Below are 17239 nucleotides of genomic sequence, written 5' to 3'. Positions count from 1 at the left end.
TTTTGCACTACAAAAAATAAGACATGTGCAGTGTGCATAGGAATTTGTTCGTTTTTTTTTATTCCAAATGATAATTCGGCCCCTCAACAGTCTGAAGGATTGTGGACCAGCCCTCTGCTTCAAAAGTTTCAGGACCCCTGGTCTAAAGCATCTCTCTCTTCTGAAAGTTTAATAGTCTCTGCCTAGTCTGAAAGTCCAATGGAGCCTGTTCTCTAAAGCATTCTGTTTCTACTGGAGTCTGAAAGCATACTGTTTCTAAAATGGAGTCTGAGTCCTGAACAGTCCCAGTTCTGATCACATAGTATGAAGCCCCTCCCACAACACAGAGTTAAGGAAAACTGCAAACCAATACACACATATACAATCTGAATTATATACAAACAAATAACTAGTGGAGGCTTGAAGAAGGTTGCTATTTCCAACAGCTGTTTCTTATTGATGTTATTTCTTACCCGCCTCTCCTGGTGACTCGAGGTGGAGCACCAGATAGTGAAAACACTTCATCATAAAACATTATGTAAAATACATATATTAAAATATATTTCTGATTGGGGAGGCCTGCTGGAAGAGATAGGTCTTCAATTGGCTCTCAAATACTGAGAATTCATTTAATCTTTCCAGCAAGTCATTCCACAGTCTTGGGGCAGCTGATGAAAAGGTCCTTTAGGTGATAGTTGCCAATTGGTTTCTGGTTGGATGGAGAAAATACCCCACAGAAGACCTAAAGTTCAAAACCAACACATTGTACTTTGTCTGGAAACTAATTGGCAGCCAGTGGAGTGACTTCAATATGGTGTAATATGCTCACTCCTAGATGTTCCTAGAAGTAGTCTGGCTCCCATGTTTGAACTAATTGGAGTTTCCCAACTTGGTACAGAGAAAGACCAATGTAAAGCGCATTACAACATGTCTCTCAATATTGCATCACAGACACTTCTGAAAGTTTCCCAAATCCTCCAGTTGTACCAGTCTGTGGTATTATACAGCACAAAAATTTAAAAATCTGATCTGTGTCAGGAAGTGTGGGATTAACTGTTGGAAATGTCAGGAAAATGATTATTATCCCAGGTATATGCGAGAGAGTTTTCTTTTAAAAATACAATTATCAATGATAAGAAAGATTAAGCTGTGACTCAGACCTTTTGTAATTTTTGAATTTTTAAAAAAGTTGATCTATATACGGTAACAATAAGGTTTTCACCGAAAACCCATTAGTGTCTGCAAAGATTACTGCGGCAAAACACAGGAAATTTTGTGAGCCATTTTTACACACTATAGAATGGTTTCGGAAAATGTTTTCAGTGACTGCAAAGGGCAAGTTATTTGCATCAATGCAGATTTTAAATGGAAATGTAACAAACTTTGCAGAGATGAGTCCTTTTTGTAATACACATGCATAAAAGAATAATTACAAATATTTTCATTTAGTGAATGATTTGTTCTCTGTTCAGTAATGTGCAATTTTGATTGTGATGATGATGACCTCACAGTCACACAATCTGTTCAATGAGTCCAAGTAATGAAAGCATCTTCTGAATGAATTGCACCAAGTCACTTCTGAGTAATATTGCTTCCCATCCAGCTGCAGCAATTGAAGCTTCACAAGTTGCTAGAAAATTCATCATGATCAACATCCTGCCGATTCATAGGAAGGCTGTTGTTAAACTCAGAGGTTATAGAGAAGCCTGAGAGGAATGGCCCTTGGACTCTGGGAGATAAATCCACAAAATTACAAGCTTCCCCTTAGTCTAATGTTCTCACTTGGCCCTAGATCCATATCTGTTGGTTTACACCTGCTGTTTCTGCAACTACTCGAAATTATACTCCATGTCCAATGACTCCTGATCAACATTAGGAATAGGGAGAGCATTAAGATCAGCATTAAGAATGTGCAACTACAATTTGTTGTGGGGAATGAGCTGTTTCTTCCTATTTCCTATTCATAATTATGTCATGTATTTTGCAGCACATTTTTCCCCATTTCCCATTCCCTATTCCTCTCAGTTTCCCATAAGTAATTATTTTCTTTTGCAAACACCCAGAAGAGTTGCTATTTATAGTTCTGCTCCAAGAAAATACTTGAGATCTGGGTTTCAGTATGAAAAAGCACACCCTTTCCACCATTCACTTCTGTTCATGAGCCTGATCCAAAGTTAAGCATTTAAACCCTGATTCATTTCAACAAGAAAGTTCAGCATACACGTAGCCTGACTCCAGAAAGTGCTAAAAAATTGCCAGTTTGTAAGAAAATTGTGACCACTTCAACATACCTATTAAGGGAACCGAATCTGAAGTGGCAGGCATTATCTCTGCCACAAGCAACATGAAAACCGTCAGGGACAGCAGAACTGTGATGCCTGCAAAATAATTGAGAAGGAGACAAAAGGTGAGGTAGGTAATGAATTCCTGAATGCTTTCCATTTTTAAAATGATGAATAACGTATATCCCATCTATTAGGTGTGCAATTAAGTGTTACATATTCATCTTCAGGGCTGATTTTAGAAGACCTCACTAGGTCGAAGATTAAGAAGAGCATTCGCAGCATAGCCTAGCATACATTTTTTAATCAGAACTGCTCCACACATTCTGCAAAATAGTCTGACAATCTCCTAGAAGTTGCACAGCCTCCAAATTCATTCATTGTATAACACCATTCTCCTGGTTTTGAGAAGCCAACAGTAGTTTGAGAAGCCAACGTTTCCCACTCTGCATTCTTGTTGCCAGAAGTTGGACTATTATTATACTCAGCTCTTTGGGTAATACCCTGTTTCCCCGAAAATAAGACATATCCATAAAATAAGCTGTAGCAGGATTTCTAAGAATTTGCGCAATATAAGCCATACCCCAAAAATAAGACATAATTATAGGTGTGGCTATGCAGCATACAAGGTTGGCTCCCCCTGTCATGTCCTAGTTGTGTGCATGCTACAAACTGAGGCATAGAGAGAGACATAGAAAATCAAAGTCCTCAGTGAAGTGAGAAGCAGGACGTTCTGCTTTAGGTATTGTGTGTCCTCAGGGGAAAGAAGTAAAGCTGTGGCTACTGTTTTACTCAGCACTGTGGGTCTCTCTCCTCCAGCACCAACCAGCAACAGTCTGCAGGTCTCTCTAACCCCCCCCCCCCCCCCCCGGCCCAATAAACACCAGTAAAGTTGCTGCTCCCCGGCACTGATCAGCAACAGTCTGTGGGTTTCTCTCATCCTACACAAACCAGGAGATAGGGGGAAAGCTTCAGGAAGCAGTCTGCTACTGAACACAGAGAGATAATCCCATAAATGTAGATTGTTGTACCATTATAAAAAAAGACATCCCCTGAAAATAAGCCATAGTGTGTCTTCTTGAGGAAAAATCAATATAAGACAGTGTCTTATGTTTAGAGAAACATCATATGAGAAGTCTTGAGGAGGATAAACCCATGAGGATGGTAGAGGGAACCACTACAGAAAGTAGGAGAAGGTGTCATATATCTGATCGTCTTCTCTTATGACCTCTTCATGCAGCCCTTTCAGGCCATGCTGTTGCACCAGCAATTGCTTGCATAAGAAGGCTCATAGCGTCCCGCATGCCCCCCCTCCTCCCCACATCACATGGAGGTGATGGGAGAGGGTGCTTTGGCACCCAGGCCTGTAGCGAGGGGGCGGTTTTAGGGGTTCAACCCCCCCCCCCCCGAAATTTTTCAGGTTATTAAAAAAGCCTGGTTTACTCATGAATTTTAACTGGTTAACCAAATCCCCATGCTAAGTCTACGAGACACAAAACATTAAGAGTCCCTCCAGGCACTATCTCAAGCAGATATTGACAGGTTTGTAGCAGGGAGGGGTGTGTGCTAGGGGTTAAACCCCCCCCCCAAATTTTCAAACCCCCCCCCCTGAAATTTTTTTCTGGCTACGGCCCTGTTGGCACCCTTTCCCTCCCCTCATCTGATGGCAGAAAGGGTGGCTATACGCGTTGCCCCACTGCCCTTTCTGCCATTACATGGGAAAGTGATGGCAGAAATCTCCTCCTCTCCTCCCTGTAGTGGACGAGAAAGCTTCTCCACTTTGTCAGGAAGTCGGCAGGGCCTGCCATGCATCGTGTGACGAGATAAAAGCGGCAAAACTAGACAAAAATGCCCCTTGTGCTGAGGTCCCTAAAGTCAACTTTTCTCTCTGATGTGATAATTTAACACATGCAGGATGAGTGTGTGATTTTTTTTTACATATTCAATAATTTTAACTCTTTCTCCTTCACCTGAAGGGATACAAACTAAAATTATATGGGCTATATTTCTTCCGCCTTATTCTCTGTTAGTACTCGAGATTCTCAGCTCTTGTATGTGTGCATGTCTCTTTAAGATGACTCCATGCATTTCACAGGGTTTTTTGAGGCAAGAGATACATGGGGATAGTTTTGTCAGTTACTTCCTCTGAAATATAGCCTACAACATCTGGTATTTGTTGAAGTTTTTCCACCTAAATACAGGTCAGGGCAGACCCTGCTTAGCTTCTGAGATCTGGTGCCCTTGGGATATTTAGTCCACCTCCTCAGCTCTTACCCAAAGATATCTTCTCTCCAGAGTCAGCTGGCAGCAAAAAAACAAGCAACGCTAATCCTGATATAAGGACACAGGGAATCAGCAGATTCAATCCATAGTAGAGGGTACGCCGGCGCATTGTCACAGTGTAAGTCACATCTGGATATGGCTCTTTACAACATTCGTAGTACAGCTCATTCCTTTTTCCTGGAACACCTGCACAGAAGCAAATTGGAGATATAAGATGAGGAGAACTATTTGAGAAAGCCTTGCCATCAAAAGTGCTGAATGATTGCTAAGTCATCCATTGTCAACAACGGTTTCTCCGTTGATGAGGTCGGCAACCTGCTTCTTCAATCTGACGTTTCCTTCCTCTTTAAAGTGTAGGGTTAGTGCAAAAGGCACGCATAAACATGTGGGCAAGGCTCAACTTTTGGTTATTGCTCTTGATACTTTGGTGACATCTTAATAGACACAATGAGGTGGTTTTCTTTAAAAACACACAATTGGAAATTGTTTTCTGAAGCCAATTTTCCAAATAGACAAATTGGACTGTTGATCATCACTCCAGTCCAAAAGCCACTATGCCTTAAAGATGGGAGACATGAGCAGAGATTAATGCAAGCATCAAAGAACTCACTGAAGATTCCTTAAACCTCCTTCCCTTACTTCCTGAAAACTGACTGCTCATAAGCTCAATCTTTCAGCCCATTTGTCTTTACTTGGAAAATGAAATGTTGGTGGACAGGAAAAGAGATCTAAAGATGGACTTAAAGCTAAGCTTAAAACTTGTGGCATAGATATCGAGAACTGGGAAGCCTTGGCCCTTAAGCACTTTAACTGGAGGTTAGCTGTGCCCAGCAGTGCTGTGAAATTTGAAGAGGCATGAATGGAGGATGAAAGGGAGAAGCATGTCAAGAGGAAGGCGCGTCAAGCCAACCCTGACCATGTCTGCCTACCACCTGGAAACCGATGCCCTCACTGTGGAAGAACATGCCGGTCAAGAATAGGGTTCCACAGTCACCTACATATCCACTGCCAAAACACTATACTTGGAAAGCCATCATACTTGGACAAGGAGGGATTGCCTAAGCACTTGTATTTGCTCAGCTGCATTTCCTAGGATCTGAATCCTACAGTTAATTCTGGACAAAGGAGGCCTATTGAATCAATGGGGTTTCCGTAAATGCTGACTTTTCAAGATTTATTGACTTAGGGGTTTAAGAATTCTCTAATTTTACAGAAATAGGAGGCAGCCAAGCACCTTTCTGCCAACAGTATAGCATCTTGGTGCTGTCAGATCTAGCTGGGTAATCAATTCCATAAATCCCTATTACGTACCCTGTTTCCCTGAAAATAAGACCTACCCTGAAAATAAGCCCTAGGGTGATTTTTCAGGATTTTTGAGGATGCTCAAAATATAAACCCAACTTCAAATAATAAGCCCTAGTTACAGTTCATTAAAAAGTCAATTTAAATAGTATCCAGACAACTATATGTAGGCCCTAATGAATCCTTTGAAACAAAAATTAATATAAGACCCTGTCTTATTTTTGGGGAAACAGGTTTGCCCTTTTACAAGTGGAAAGGAGAAGTTAGATTACTAGTCATTCATATTTCAGAGACTTGGAATTTCTCAATTGACTAGATCTTCAGATGCATCTACACTGCAGACAAAATGCAGTTTTACACCATTTTAACTTCAGATCAGCAGTCCATCTGGCACAAGAGTTTAACCCAGGGGTCCCCAAACTAAGGCCCGGGGGCCGAATGCGGCCCTCCAAGGTCATTTACCTGGCCCCTGCCCTCAGTTATATAATATAATATTTTATATCATTTTTAATAATATAATATATTGTATATACATATAATATTGATAATAATATTATAATGTTATACAATATAATACTAATAATAATACCATATAATAATATTAATTATATGTTATATATTACATATAATATTACAGTATAGTGGTATAGTTCAATGTAGTAATATATAATGCTAATATTGTTCTATGCTAATAATATAATATATTGTATGTACATAAAGCTGCTGTGAGTCCCCTTCGGGGTTTGAAGGGCAGGATATAAATGTAATAAATAAATGTAGTAAATGAATAAATAAATAATTTTAGACTTAGGCTCGCCCAAAGTCTGAAATGACTTGAAGGCACACAACAACAACAATCCTAATTAACTGGACTATCTCATTGGCCAGAAGCAGGCCCACACATGTGCAATGTGCACAGGAATTTGTTTGGGTTTTTTTTCAAATGATAATTCGGCCCCTCCACAGTCTGAAAGATTGTGGACCGGCCCTCTACTTTAAAAGTTTGAGGACCCCTGGTTTAACCCATTGCACCACCGTGGCTCCTTGGGAATGCAATAAATTCTGCTTTTTGGAGAAATAAGATAAACGCAATTGCTGCTGATCGACATTTAGTTCTCTCATGGGGCCAATGTAAAATACTGGACATTTGACTGCACACGTGTATTGAAAAAAGTCTTTATAAATCAGGCCAGTAATGAAATAATAGCCTAGACTAAAAATTCCATTCTGACCATCATCAGCATTCCTTAAGATTTGTCATAAAAATATAGTATCCACAACTCCTCTGGCCAATTTCATTACCAAGACTGTCAGATTTAATTGCCCATTTTTCGAGCTCTCCATCAGGTACAAACAACAATCAATAGTTATTACAATGTTCAGCATACAGCATGATAGGTTGTGGTTTTCTCAGCATGTTTATAGTACAGTCTGAGCTGAATTAAGTTATGTTTCTTTTGTTTTTGTACAGAACAAACATCACCACTGTTTTTCATCGTATTTTATGGCAACTCTTTCCAGGAACCTTTGTTAATTTACATCAAGGCTGTGAATTCTCCAAGCAAACTCCATGGGAAGATGCCTGGAGAAGCTCACCAACTTGGCCAAAACTGCTGCACTGTCTGAATACAAGCCCTAAAAGGCGAAGCCTGGAGAAGCTCTGAAGCCTCAGCTTAAGAAGTGATATGTTTCACACTGAGCCTTTAGAAATAACACACCCTGGAAGAACCTGCCTGGATTTGGGGGAGTTTCTGAAATGCAAGCTTTCTATGTGAAAAGAAAAAAAAGAAAAACAAACATTTGGCTTTGTTAGCAGCAGCAGTAGGGTTTCACAAGGAGAAAAACAAGAGTTTCTCCCTTCAGCTCATCAGCAGCATTGATGACTTAAGGAATCAGATTCTGAACTTCTGTTCACATTGTAAAATGGTCCATCTGGATTGAAACATTAGGCCTGATAAAGGCTGATAAAATTATAAGCTCTTGTATGTAAATGCAAGTTCAAATACTCTGGACCAATACATAGATCTTACATAAAACAAGTAACTCGGGGCCTTTCTGTGAAGTCCCAAATTCCAATCGATCAAAAGACAAAAGTGAACCTGCAGGATTTGATTTTCTATTTATCTTTTAAGACTAATGGAATATAAATATTGGAGGTGAGGTGATAGCAAGCATGCTGGTCAGATTGCTTGGCAAGACAGAGAAACAGCCCGTTGGGTTTTCTCAACAATACGTTATCCAAATTAAAAGACATCAGAAGATCTGAAGGACTGAGGCTCTGGCATCCTTTACTTTCCTGGACTAGTGGGGTTCTGGACTATGGGGTTAATCTGGCCTTCCTTTAGTTCCTTACCAGCATTTAAGGGACAAATTAAACTGCTGAGCTGCTGAAGGTGCTGACCAAAAGGTCGGCAGTTCGAATCCCGGGAGCGGGATAAGCTCCTGCTGTTAGTCCCAGCTTCTGCCAACCTAGCAGTTCGAAAACATGCAAATGTGAGTAGATCAATAGGTACTGCTCCGGTGGGAAGGTAACGGTGCTCTATGCAGTCATGCCAGCCACATGACCCTGGGGGTGTCTATGGACAACGTCGGCTCTTCGGCTTAGAAATGGAGATGAGCACCAACCCCCAGAGTCAGACACGACTAGACTTAATGTCAGGGGAAAACCTTTACCTAAGCTAACACTTACAAACAGTGCCATTTTGTGACATTTGTTCCTAATGAAGATATCACCCAACTGTGGATTTCGAAATGACTGTATGATTCTCTCACACCTGATGCCAAAACACACAGAAATGGTTGCTCAGTTCATCCTTCTCCCAAGCAAGATAAAGGAGCCTCCTACAAGGAGACGCAGGAGGCTCAAGTTCCTCTCATTCTGCTTTGCAACATGAAGCAGACGCTTAGGAAAAAACAAAAGAGAAAATAATTGTCCTAGACTAATAGAAGTTTCGGAAAGATCCTCTAGAGTCGTTAAAATTCTTTAAGAAAGCCAGCTTACCCACTAAATCCCACTCGCCGTTTGATATGTAATTGGAAATATCAGCTTCAAGCATCTGCAGATCAAGCAGCCAGCCATTATGCGTCCATGAGCCAAACTTCAAATCACATTTCTGCACATCGAAAGGAAACCAGCGGACATCAATGTAACACGTGCTCTTCAAGATTCCTGTAATTAGAAATCTGTTTGTGAATTTTTCTAAAAGGGAGGATAAGTGTGATCTCCAAGGCATGAGTGAAATGGGATGAAATTGCACTTGTATTTGCCTGCAATCAAGAGTTCAAAGGAGCAGACAGCTTTGAAATGCATCCCAAATTGATCTGCTAACAAATGGTGCCTATTAATTTTAAGTTTCAGACACGGCCTTCAGAAGCATTATCAGATGAGAAAGACTGAAGAAATATCTAGAGCTTCAGCTAAATGAATGGCACTAATTCCTCCAACATACAGATCTCTGCTTTCTTTCTTTTTCTTGTTCCTTTTATCTTTTCCCATCTCAATGAGAGACTGATTATATTACCCATCATGCTGCTGCAAGCAAAACTGACTGCAACAGCACAATTGCTATGTGCGATGTAAAAGTCACTCATACTGCTGATTTTCTCATACCAGTGTCTCATGTCTCCCTCATCACCAGGCAGTAGGATGTTTACTGGCTCTTTTTCCTTCTGAAAAGACACTACTGCCAGCACTTCTTGTTCCAGTTCAATGAGCAAAATTTATGCCTTTGGTTTCAAATGACTGTTCAGTATTCTGTATTGCCCAGTACCTGTCAGAAAGTGGAAGGCTCAAACCAATGTTCTCAAACATCTCACAGTGGTCTCGGCCTTCATGCCATTGGGTCTACTATCTAGAAGGGAAACTATAGGCAATTTCCCCTGTTTATACAACTTACGGTAAATAGTAGCCTTGTGAATAGATTCGGTTTGGTCTGTTCCCTTCTGCCAATTTGACTTGTTTGGCTTGTTCAGACAGCCAAAGCGGCAAGGGCTCAGTTGCCATGTTTTTTCGCCCGAAACGGCTCCTTCCTTTCTATTTGGGAGTACGCAGTGCATGCTTCTTTAGCCCTGTTGCTCAAACCCAGACTTTCTTGCAGGCAAGAAAGGAAAGGGTCACAGGAAGGATGCTGGGCTGGGCTGTAGTGCAGTTGGTTAATAGCCTGCAGCAATAAAGCACTGCTGACCAAGAGATCGCAAGTTCGAAGCCTGTGTCTGATTGAACAGTTGACCATTTAATAGCCTAGCTTACTGTCCACCTAAGCAGTTTGAAAACAGCTGCAACTGTGAGTAGAGAAATTTAGGGGAGGTTAATTTAATTTACGACACTGCTGGCGATTGAAGAGCAAGGAGGAAATACTATGATCAAAAGGGCCTCAGCATCATCGTGGATGAATTGACAGCTCCCCCTGTGGCCAGAATTGAGTATAACCTCCTGAAGCCGGAAGTTGGAAAATGTTGTATTACCTCTATTTGTGTCTGTATGTGTTGTATGTCTAATAATGGGATTGAATGTTTGCCATGGATATATGTATTGTGATTTGCCCTGAGTCCCCTTCGAGGTGAGAAGGGCAGAATATAAATACTGCAAATAAATAAATAAAGCTTCCTTAACCCCATTGCTCAAACCCAGACTCCCTTGAAAGGAAGTAAAGAAAGGAGCCCAGGAATGGAAAGGGCAACCTTATATGTTTCCTATTGCTGCCAATTGGCCAGATCTTCCCAGATCTTTTGGCTGCCTAGCCAAAATCAGATATTTTCATTAGCCGATTTTCGGGAGGCTATCGAAAACGGATCTGGGTACCCATGAAATGCAGACACCAAAAAACCGAATTGCACAAGCCTACTACATAGTTTTCCTGCTCTTACGGTGTTGCTGCCTTCCTTCATTGTGCATCACTTGTTAGTGAAGAAGGTTTCCCATTTGTGCCACCAGACTACATGTCTTCAGTGGGACTGCTGTCCATGGCACAACTTGGAAACATTATCATTTTAAAGTTAACTAATTAGTAACTTCTCAATGGTACTCTTTTAGTGAAATTTAAGACATTTCTGAAATTCATTCTGTTAAGCTGAGTAACATGTTACCATAAAATCATTTGAAATGATTAGAAAGAGTCGCGGTGGCAAAAAAGGCAAAAGAAACAAAACAATGTGAAATGTTAAGCATTATTTGGCTTTTTAAAAAAAAACAAAAATCACTTTCAAAAGCAGTGTTAAAATGCTAACACATTAATTGTTTTGAGCAGGGGTCCCCAAACTAAGGCCCGGGGGCCGGATGCGGCCCTCCGAGGTCATTTACCTGGCCCCCGCCCTCAGTTTTATAATATAATATATTGTATATACATATAATATGGATAATAATATTATAATGTAATACAATATAACACTAATAATAATACCATGTAATAATATTAATTATATATTCTATATTACATATAATATTACTTTTTTTCGTGTCAGGAGCAACCGGAGTTGCTTCTGGAGTGAGAGAATTGGCCGTCTGCAAGGACGTTGCCCAGGGGACGCCCGGATGTTTTTGATGTTTTTACCATCCTTGTGGGAGGCTTCTCTCGTGTCCCCGCATGGAGCTGGAGCTGATAGAGGGAGCTCATCCACACTCTCCCCAGGTGGGATTCGAACCTGGCAGCTTTCAGGTCAGCAACCCAACCTTCAAGTCACTTAGTCCACTACGCCATCTGGGGGCTCCTATTAGTATACTAATATTATTAGTATAATATTACTAATAATATTACAGTATAGTGGTATAGTTCAACATAGTCATATATAATGCTAATATTGGGCTATGCTAATAATATATATTGTATGTACATATAATTTGTAAGCCACTCTGAGTCCCCTTTGGGGTAAGAAGGGTGTGATACAAATGTAGTAAATAAATGCAGTAAATAAATAATAAATAAATTTTAGACTTAGGCTCGCCCAAAGTCTGAAATGACTTGAAGGCAAACAACAACAACAACAACAACAACAACCCTAATTAACTTGACTATCTCATTGGCCAGAAGCAGGACCACACGTCCCATTGAAATCCTGATAAATGTATGTTGGTTAAAATTGTTTTTATTTTTAAATATTGTATTGTTCTTTCATTGTCCTTGTTGTTGTTGTTATAATAATAATAATAATAATAATAATAATAATAATAATAATAATATAATAACTTTATTTTTATACCCCGCCCCATCTCCCCGAAGGGACTCGGGGCGGCTTACATGGGGCCTTGCCCGATAAAACAATCAAATATCAAAACACAGCAATAAAACAGTTATCCAATAAAAACATCAATTACAGTAAAAATAATAGTGAAAATCAACATAAAACATACAATATTAACACTGGAGACTAATTCATAGAACCCAGGCAAGGTGCAACATGTGCCGAAATGGGCTGAAATGGGGAAAGTAATTGTTGTTGTTGTTGTTGTTGTTGTTTTTGCACTACAAATAAGACATATGCAGTGTGCATCGGAATTTGTTTGTATTTTTTTTTTCAAATGATAATCCGGCCCCTCAACAGTCTGAAGGATTGTGGACCGGCCCTCGGCTTAAAAAGTTTGAGGACCCCTGGTTTTGGGTCTTCAAGTAATTTTCTACAGTGAATTCATCAGGGGTTTTCTTGGGAAGAAACAATCAGAGGGGGTTTGTCTTTGCCTTCTTCAACGGAAGAGAGATGCAACTGGCACAAGGTCATCCAATGGGTTTCCATGACTGAAGGGGCTTCAAACCCTGATCGACAGAATTATAGTCCAACGTTCAAACCACTACATCACACATCACACTAGCTCTCACTAATGACCTGGAAGTGATATTAAGTTTTGAAAAATTATTTACAAGCTTTTGTACAATGCAATTGTTCCACTTCTGAGCCAAACCGCTAGGCATTATCTGTCCAAGGGCCAAGATTTAGAGCAAACATTAGGCTCCATATTTAGAACACAATTCATCTACACATACACATAAATAATGGCTATCTGGGTATTCGATCTAGGCAGCTTAACTAGAGAATTCCTGCTCTTTGTACAAGCTTCTAAATCACAAGAAATACCACAGTCCATTTCATTACTGAATAGGACCTAAGTGTAGCCATGCAGTTTCTCTGCAATTTGTCCAAAATTCTTCCAAGTGATCAAGACATAATGTTGTTGTTGTTGTATTGTTGTTGTTGTTATTTTTTATTAATACCTCCACTTTTACCTCTTGAAACAAGACCCAAAGCAGATCACAATATTAAAAAACCAGTTCAGTTAAAACAGAAGTAAAAAATGGAAAAAGAATTAAACTAGAACAATTTTTTTAAAAGTAGTTAAAATAAATTTAAGAATAAATAAATAAAGGTTTAAAACACTGTGCTTATATCATCTTGAATTTTTTCTTTTACTATTACATTTTTTTTACTAAGTTGGGCTGAAAGTGTTTCTGCCTAGAAGAAAAGTTCCTGGATATGTGGGGTTGTGAGAAGGTAAGTGTTGTTCCCATGATTGTGCCTGTACCTAATGTCACTGAGGAAGTGGATCATGCGAGTTCTGTGCCTGTGACCAAGGAAGAGATTTTAAGTCCTGAAATTGAGCCATCTCTGTCTCTGGTAGTTAGTGGCCTAGATGTTGCTGAAATGCCTTTCAATAAGGAAGCAAGGTCAGAGGCTGAAATGAGCTCAGAGGAGGAAATACCAGGTGGACAGTCTAATGAGCTGATAGATAGGAGATCTAGTTTTCGCCAATGCAGAGCTGCCCAGCAGAGTTTGTGAAGGTCAAAGCGCGTGTTGGCAAAAAAGCCATTATCAGATTCTCAGGGAATACGGTATGATTCCATGTCTATATTAGGGAGACTGGAGGGATTTTTCAGCAGTCTGGTCAACACTGGAGTTTGAGAAGCAACATCCATGGTCAAGTGTTAGCAAGCCTGCTAGTTTCTAGATTTCTAGTTTCATGTTTCATGCTTTCAAGTTTAAGTGATTATACCTGGATTTCTGTATAGGATTTTTATGCTGCCTTTTTGTATTCAGTATGTCTTGTTATCTTGGACTTTGAAACAACTCTTGTACCTTGAATCTTATGGGCTTTTTATGCATTTAGACTTTGGCATTTTTACTATTTTTGCCGAACTTCTTTTGATATAATCTTCAATAAACTGCTTTGCTGTTTTAACTTGGACTGGAGTGTGGTGGTTAAGTACAGAGGTGCTTCCTGCCCTGGATTATAACAATAAACAGTGGGCAAGGGCAGATTAAATCCTTGCCTATCTATCTTCTTTAATTTTTTAATCAGACCAGTGACGATACCTAGAGAGGTAACTCTTTGTTGATTTTGTTCTCACAAGATAGAATGTATTTATTTGTTCTATTTTCTCTCCATCATGAGAACATCTATGTAGTTTTCAAATATGCTTTGGCATTTCAGAAATTATCCCTGCCTCACTGCCACTTACTGCCTCACCGATGCTGTCCTTCTCCATTTCCCTTCCTTCTTCATCTCTTCCTTTCCCTTATCTTTCTTCTCTTTCAGCTTCTTCCAATGTCAACTTACTTTATGCCAAACCTCTTTCTCCTCTCTGATTCTGTCTTTTCTCTTCCCCTCTTTTTGCATTCCTGGCAACAACAGCCAGAATGCTGGAAGAGTGACAAGGGGACTGCCTTATATCCTCCCCAAGTAAAATATATAGTTTCTTTCTTGGTAAAGGATCCACTTCATTGAAATATCATTCACCCATTTAACTGGCTGGCTTTTCCAAAGACTCTAAAATGGATTTCTGGGAATGGGACTAGTATGTGGAGAAGGAGATGGAAGTCTCCTGCTGCCACACAAAACCATGTCTCTGATAAGTCAGGACTGATGTGTCTCATCTGGGTCAGAGTTTTGGCCAAGGTTCTCCTTGCTGGTGCTTTCTGATGCATTAAAAAACCTTCATTTCATCTGCTTCCTTGGCCTATTTGAATATCCTTTGAGTTCTTATCACAATCCTACATTATACATGTGGTCTAAAGCTCAAAAATATACCACCATATGGGGATAGCACCTTCATGAGAAGTACAACTTGATCATAGTTCAAAGAAAAACCTTGATTTCCTAACTTCCTAACAAACAGCAAGCAGAATGGGTTGCTGTGAGTTTTCTGGGCTGTATGGCCATGTTCCAGAAGCATTCTCTCCTGATGTTTCACCCACATCTATGGTAGGCATTCTCAGAGGTTGTGAGGTCTGTTGGAAACAAAGCCTCATGTTCACCTCCCAACAAAAGATTCCCCCAGGCAGGAAGCAGCCAGGCTTTGAATCTGCAAGTCAATTCAATGCTAATCAAGGTGGCCAATTGCAATATTCACACTTGCCTCCAACAGACAAAAGTTCTTTCTCCCACCCTGGTCATTCCACCGACATATAAACCTCACTTGCCTAATTTCCAACAGACCTCACAACTTGTGAGGATGCCTGCTATAGATGTGGGCAAAACATCAGGAGAGAATGCTTCTGGAACATAGCCATACAGCTCGGAAAACTCACAGCAACCCAGTGATTCCGATCATGAAAGCCTTTGACAACACAGTAAGCAGAATGTTTTTCACACCCTGCATTTGCAATGCCCTTAAATTAACTAAACCTAAACAAAAACTATGGAGCATCTGTGACTTTTCAAATGTCATTAAAGGACCTACAACTGTTAAATTGTCCCTTTGAATGTATCTTAACTTGTGTTGTTTTGCTACAGAACTGAAAACAGCAGGCACAGAAAACTCTGCTTTAAATGCAATGTTTCTCATAAAAATATGAAATGGTGCTCCATGTTCCATTACTCACATTCTTGTCTACACAATGATATCCCTTCTCTCTGTGTAAAGCAAGACAAACCCTGAATACAAGCCAACCAAAATTAAATGAAGGACAATAATTTGTTTGGAAATCACCAAAGGGTCTGAAAGTGAAGTCACGGATGTATTGCCCTGCTTTCAACTTCAATAAAATGGTTTGACAGAACTTTCTGAAACCAGCAATCACTGTCAAATAAGAAGTGTCAGTGGAACAAAGTGTGTGTCTAAACATTGGGGAGCTATGCTTTTCATGCAGTGTGACAGACTGCTTAACTAATGGTGCGCAATGTGGATATACTATGCCCCTATAAATCCTTAAGATAAATCATGCCTAACTACTATCTTGCAATTAAAATACAGCATGAGTTAAAATGTCCTTTCACCTATAGACAAATATTTTTCTCTCAAATCCATGTTTCACTTCCATTTTTTTCTGTAATTGTTTGACCTGATTTTGACCTACTCTCCAACATAATGTATTATAGGTCGATATAAAACTATCTGCATATGTAATACATTCTGTCACATACCAAAACTGAGTTTCTATACAAATAATGTTCACCCTCCTTCAGACATCCTTAATTCGATTACAAAAATTCAGATATTTGTGTATAGCTAGAATCCCATACACCAGATGTTTTGGTCTTCAACTCCCAGAAATCCTAACAGCTGGTAAATGGGCAGGGATTTCTGGGAGTTATAGGCCAAAACAACTGGGGACCCACAGGTTGAGAACCACTGCCCTACATGCATATCTCAGAATAATTTAAGTGGGATTTTACTTCTGAGTAGACTTGTGCAATTTGGCTGGAGGGCGATCTGTTCTTGGTATATGAATTTTGTTGGGTATCCAGATCTGTTTTCGGGAGCCTCCCGAAAATCGGCTAATAGAAATATCTGTTTTAGGCTAGGCAGTCGAAAGATCCAGGAAGATCTGTCCAATTGGTGGGAATGGGGAACTTACAAGGGACCCTTTCCTTTCTCCCTTTCAAGGGAGCCTGGGTCACAGCATTCTTCTATTCTGATTGTCATTGGGAAACCCCATATGACTACGCATCAGCCTTTTCACACGCCACATGATGATATATGGGAGAGGAGGAACCATGACCGGCTGCCGTGTAGCCTATTTTGGCTGAACTAACAAGGAGGGTGAACCCTTACCATTATGGCCAGCCAAACAACCCGGATTGGCTGAAGGGAACCAACTAAACCAAATCCATGTACAAGTCTACTTCTGAATATACAAACACTATCAGCTTTTCAATGTGTCTCTTATGAGTTTTATTTCAGCAGTGCTGTGCTATGAACTATTCTGTCTTAGACTGCAATCTTACACATTTTTCACTAAGAACATGTTCAGGAATTCAAGAATTTGATTTCAGTAATTTGAATCAATGCACATAGGACTGAACTGTGACTTCCTCAAACACCATTTGGCATGTTCAGTCCACTTTTTTTCTCACTGAAGCAATATGAAACACATGTAACAGGTTATGGTAACAGAAGAGTAAGTAAGGCTAGCCACTTCATGAAATATTATACTGGCTTTAGGTGGTTGTGAAATTCACAAAGAAA

General features: G+C 40.0%; 1 protein-coding gene across 5 annotated transcripts in view; it reads right to left on the bottom strand.

The window, feature by feature from the left end:
- The window catches only part of LOC100562246 (neuronal acetylcholine receptor subunit alpha-7), a 208657-nt gene that overhangs the window by 41189 nt on the left and 150229 nt on the right, over positions 1 to 17239 (bottom strand). For all 5 annotated transcript variants that reach the window (XM_008118694.3, XM_003226032.4, XM_062974152.1 and 2 more), the window contains 3 exons: positions 8848 to 9015; positions 4536 to 4730; positions 2271 to 2357 (listed from right to left, as the gene is read on the bottom strand). In XM_008118694.3, the coding sequence (XP_008116901.1) occupies positions 2271 to 2357; positions 4536 to 4730; positions 8848 to 9015 (450 nt within the window). The remainder of the gene's footprint in view (positions 1 to 2270; positions 2358 to 4535; positions 4731 to 8847; positions 9016 to 17239) is intronic.

The sequence above is a fragment of the Anolis carolinensis genome, chromosome 2 (genome assembly GCF_035594765.1).
Source record: "Anolis carolinensis isolate JA03-04 chromosome 2, rAnoCar3.1.pri, whole genome shotgun sequence".
NCBI lineage: Eukaryota > Metazoa > Chordata > Lepidosauria > Squamata > Dactyloidae > Anolis > Anolis carolinensis.
Note: the sequence above shows the minus strand (reverse complement) of the source record. Positions and strands in the feature narration are given on the sequence as shown.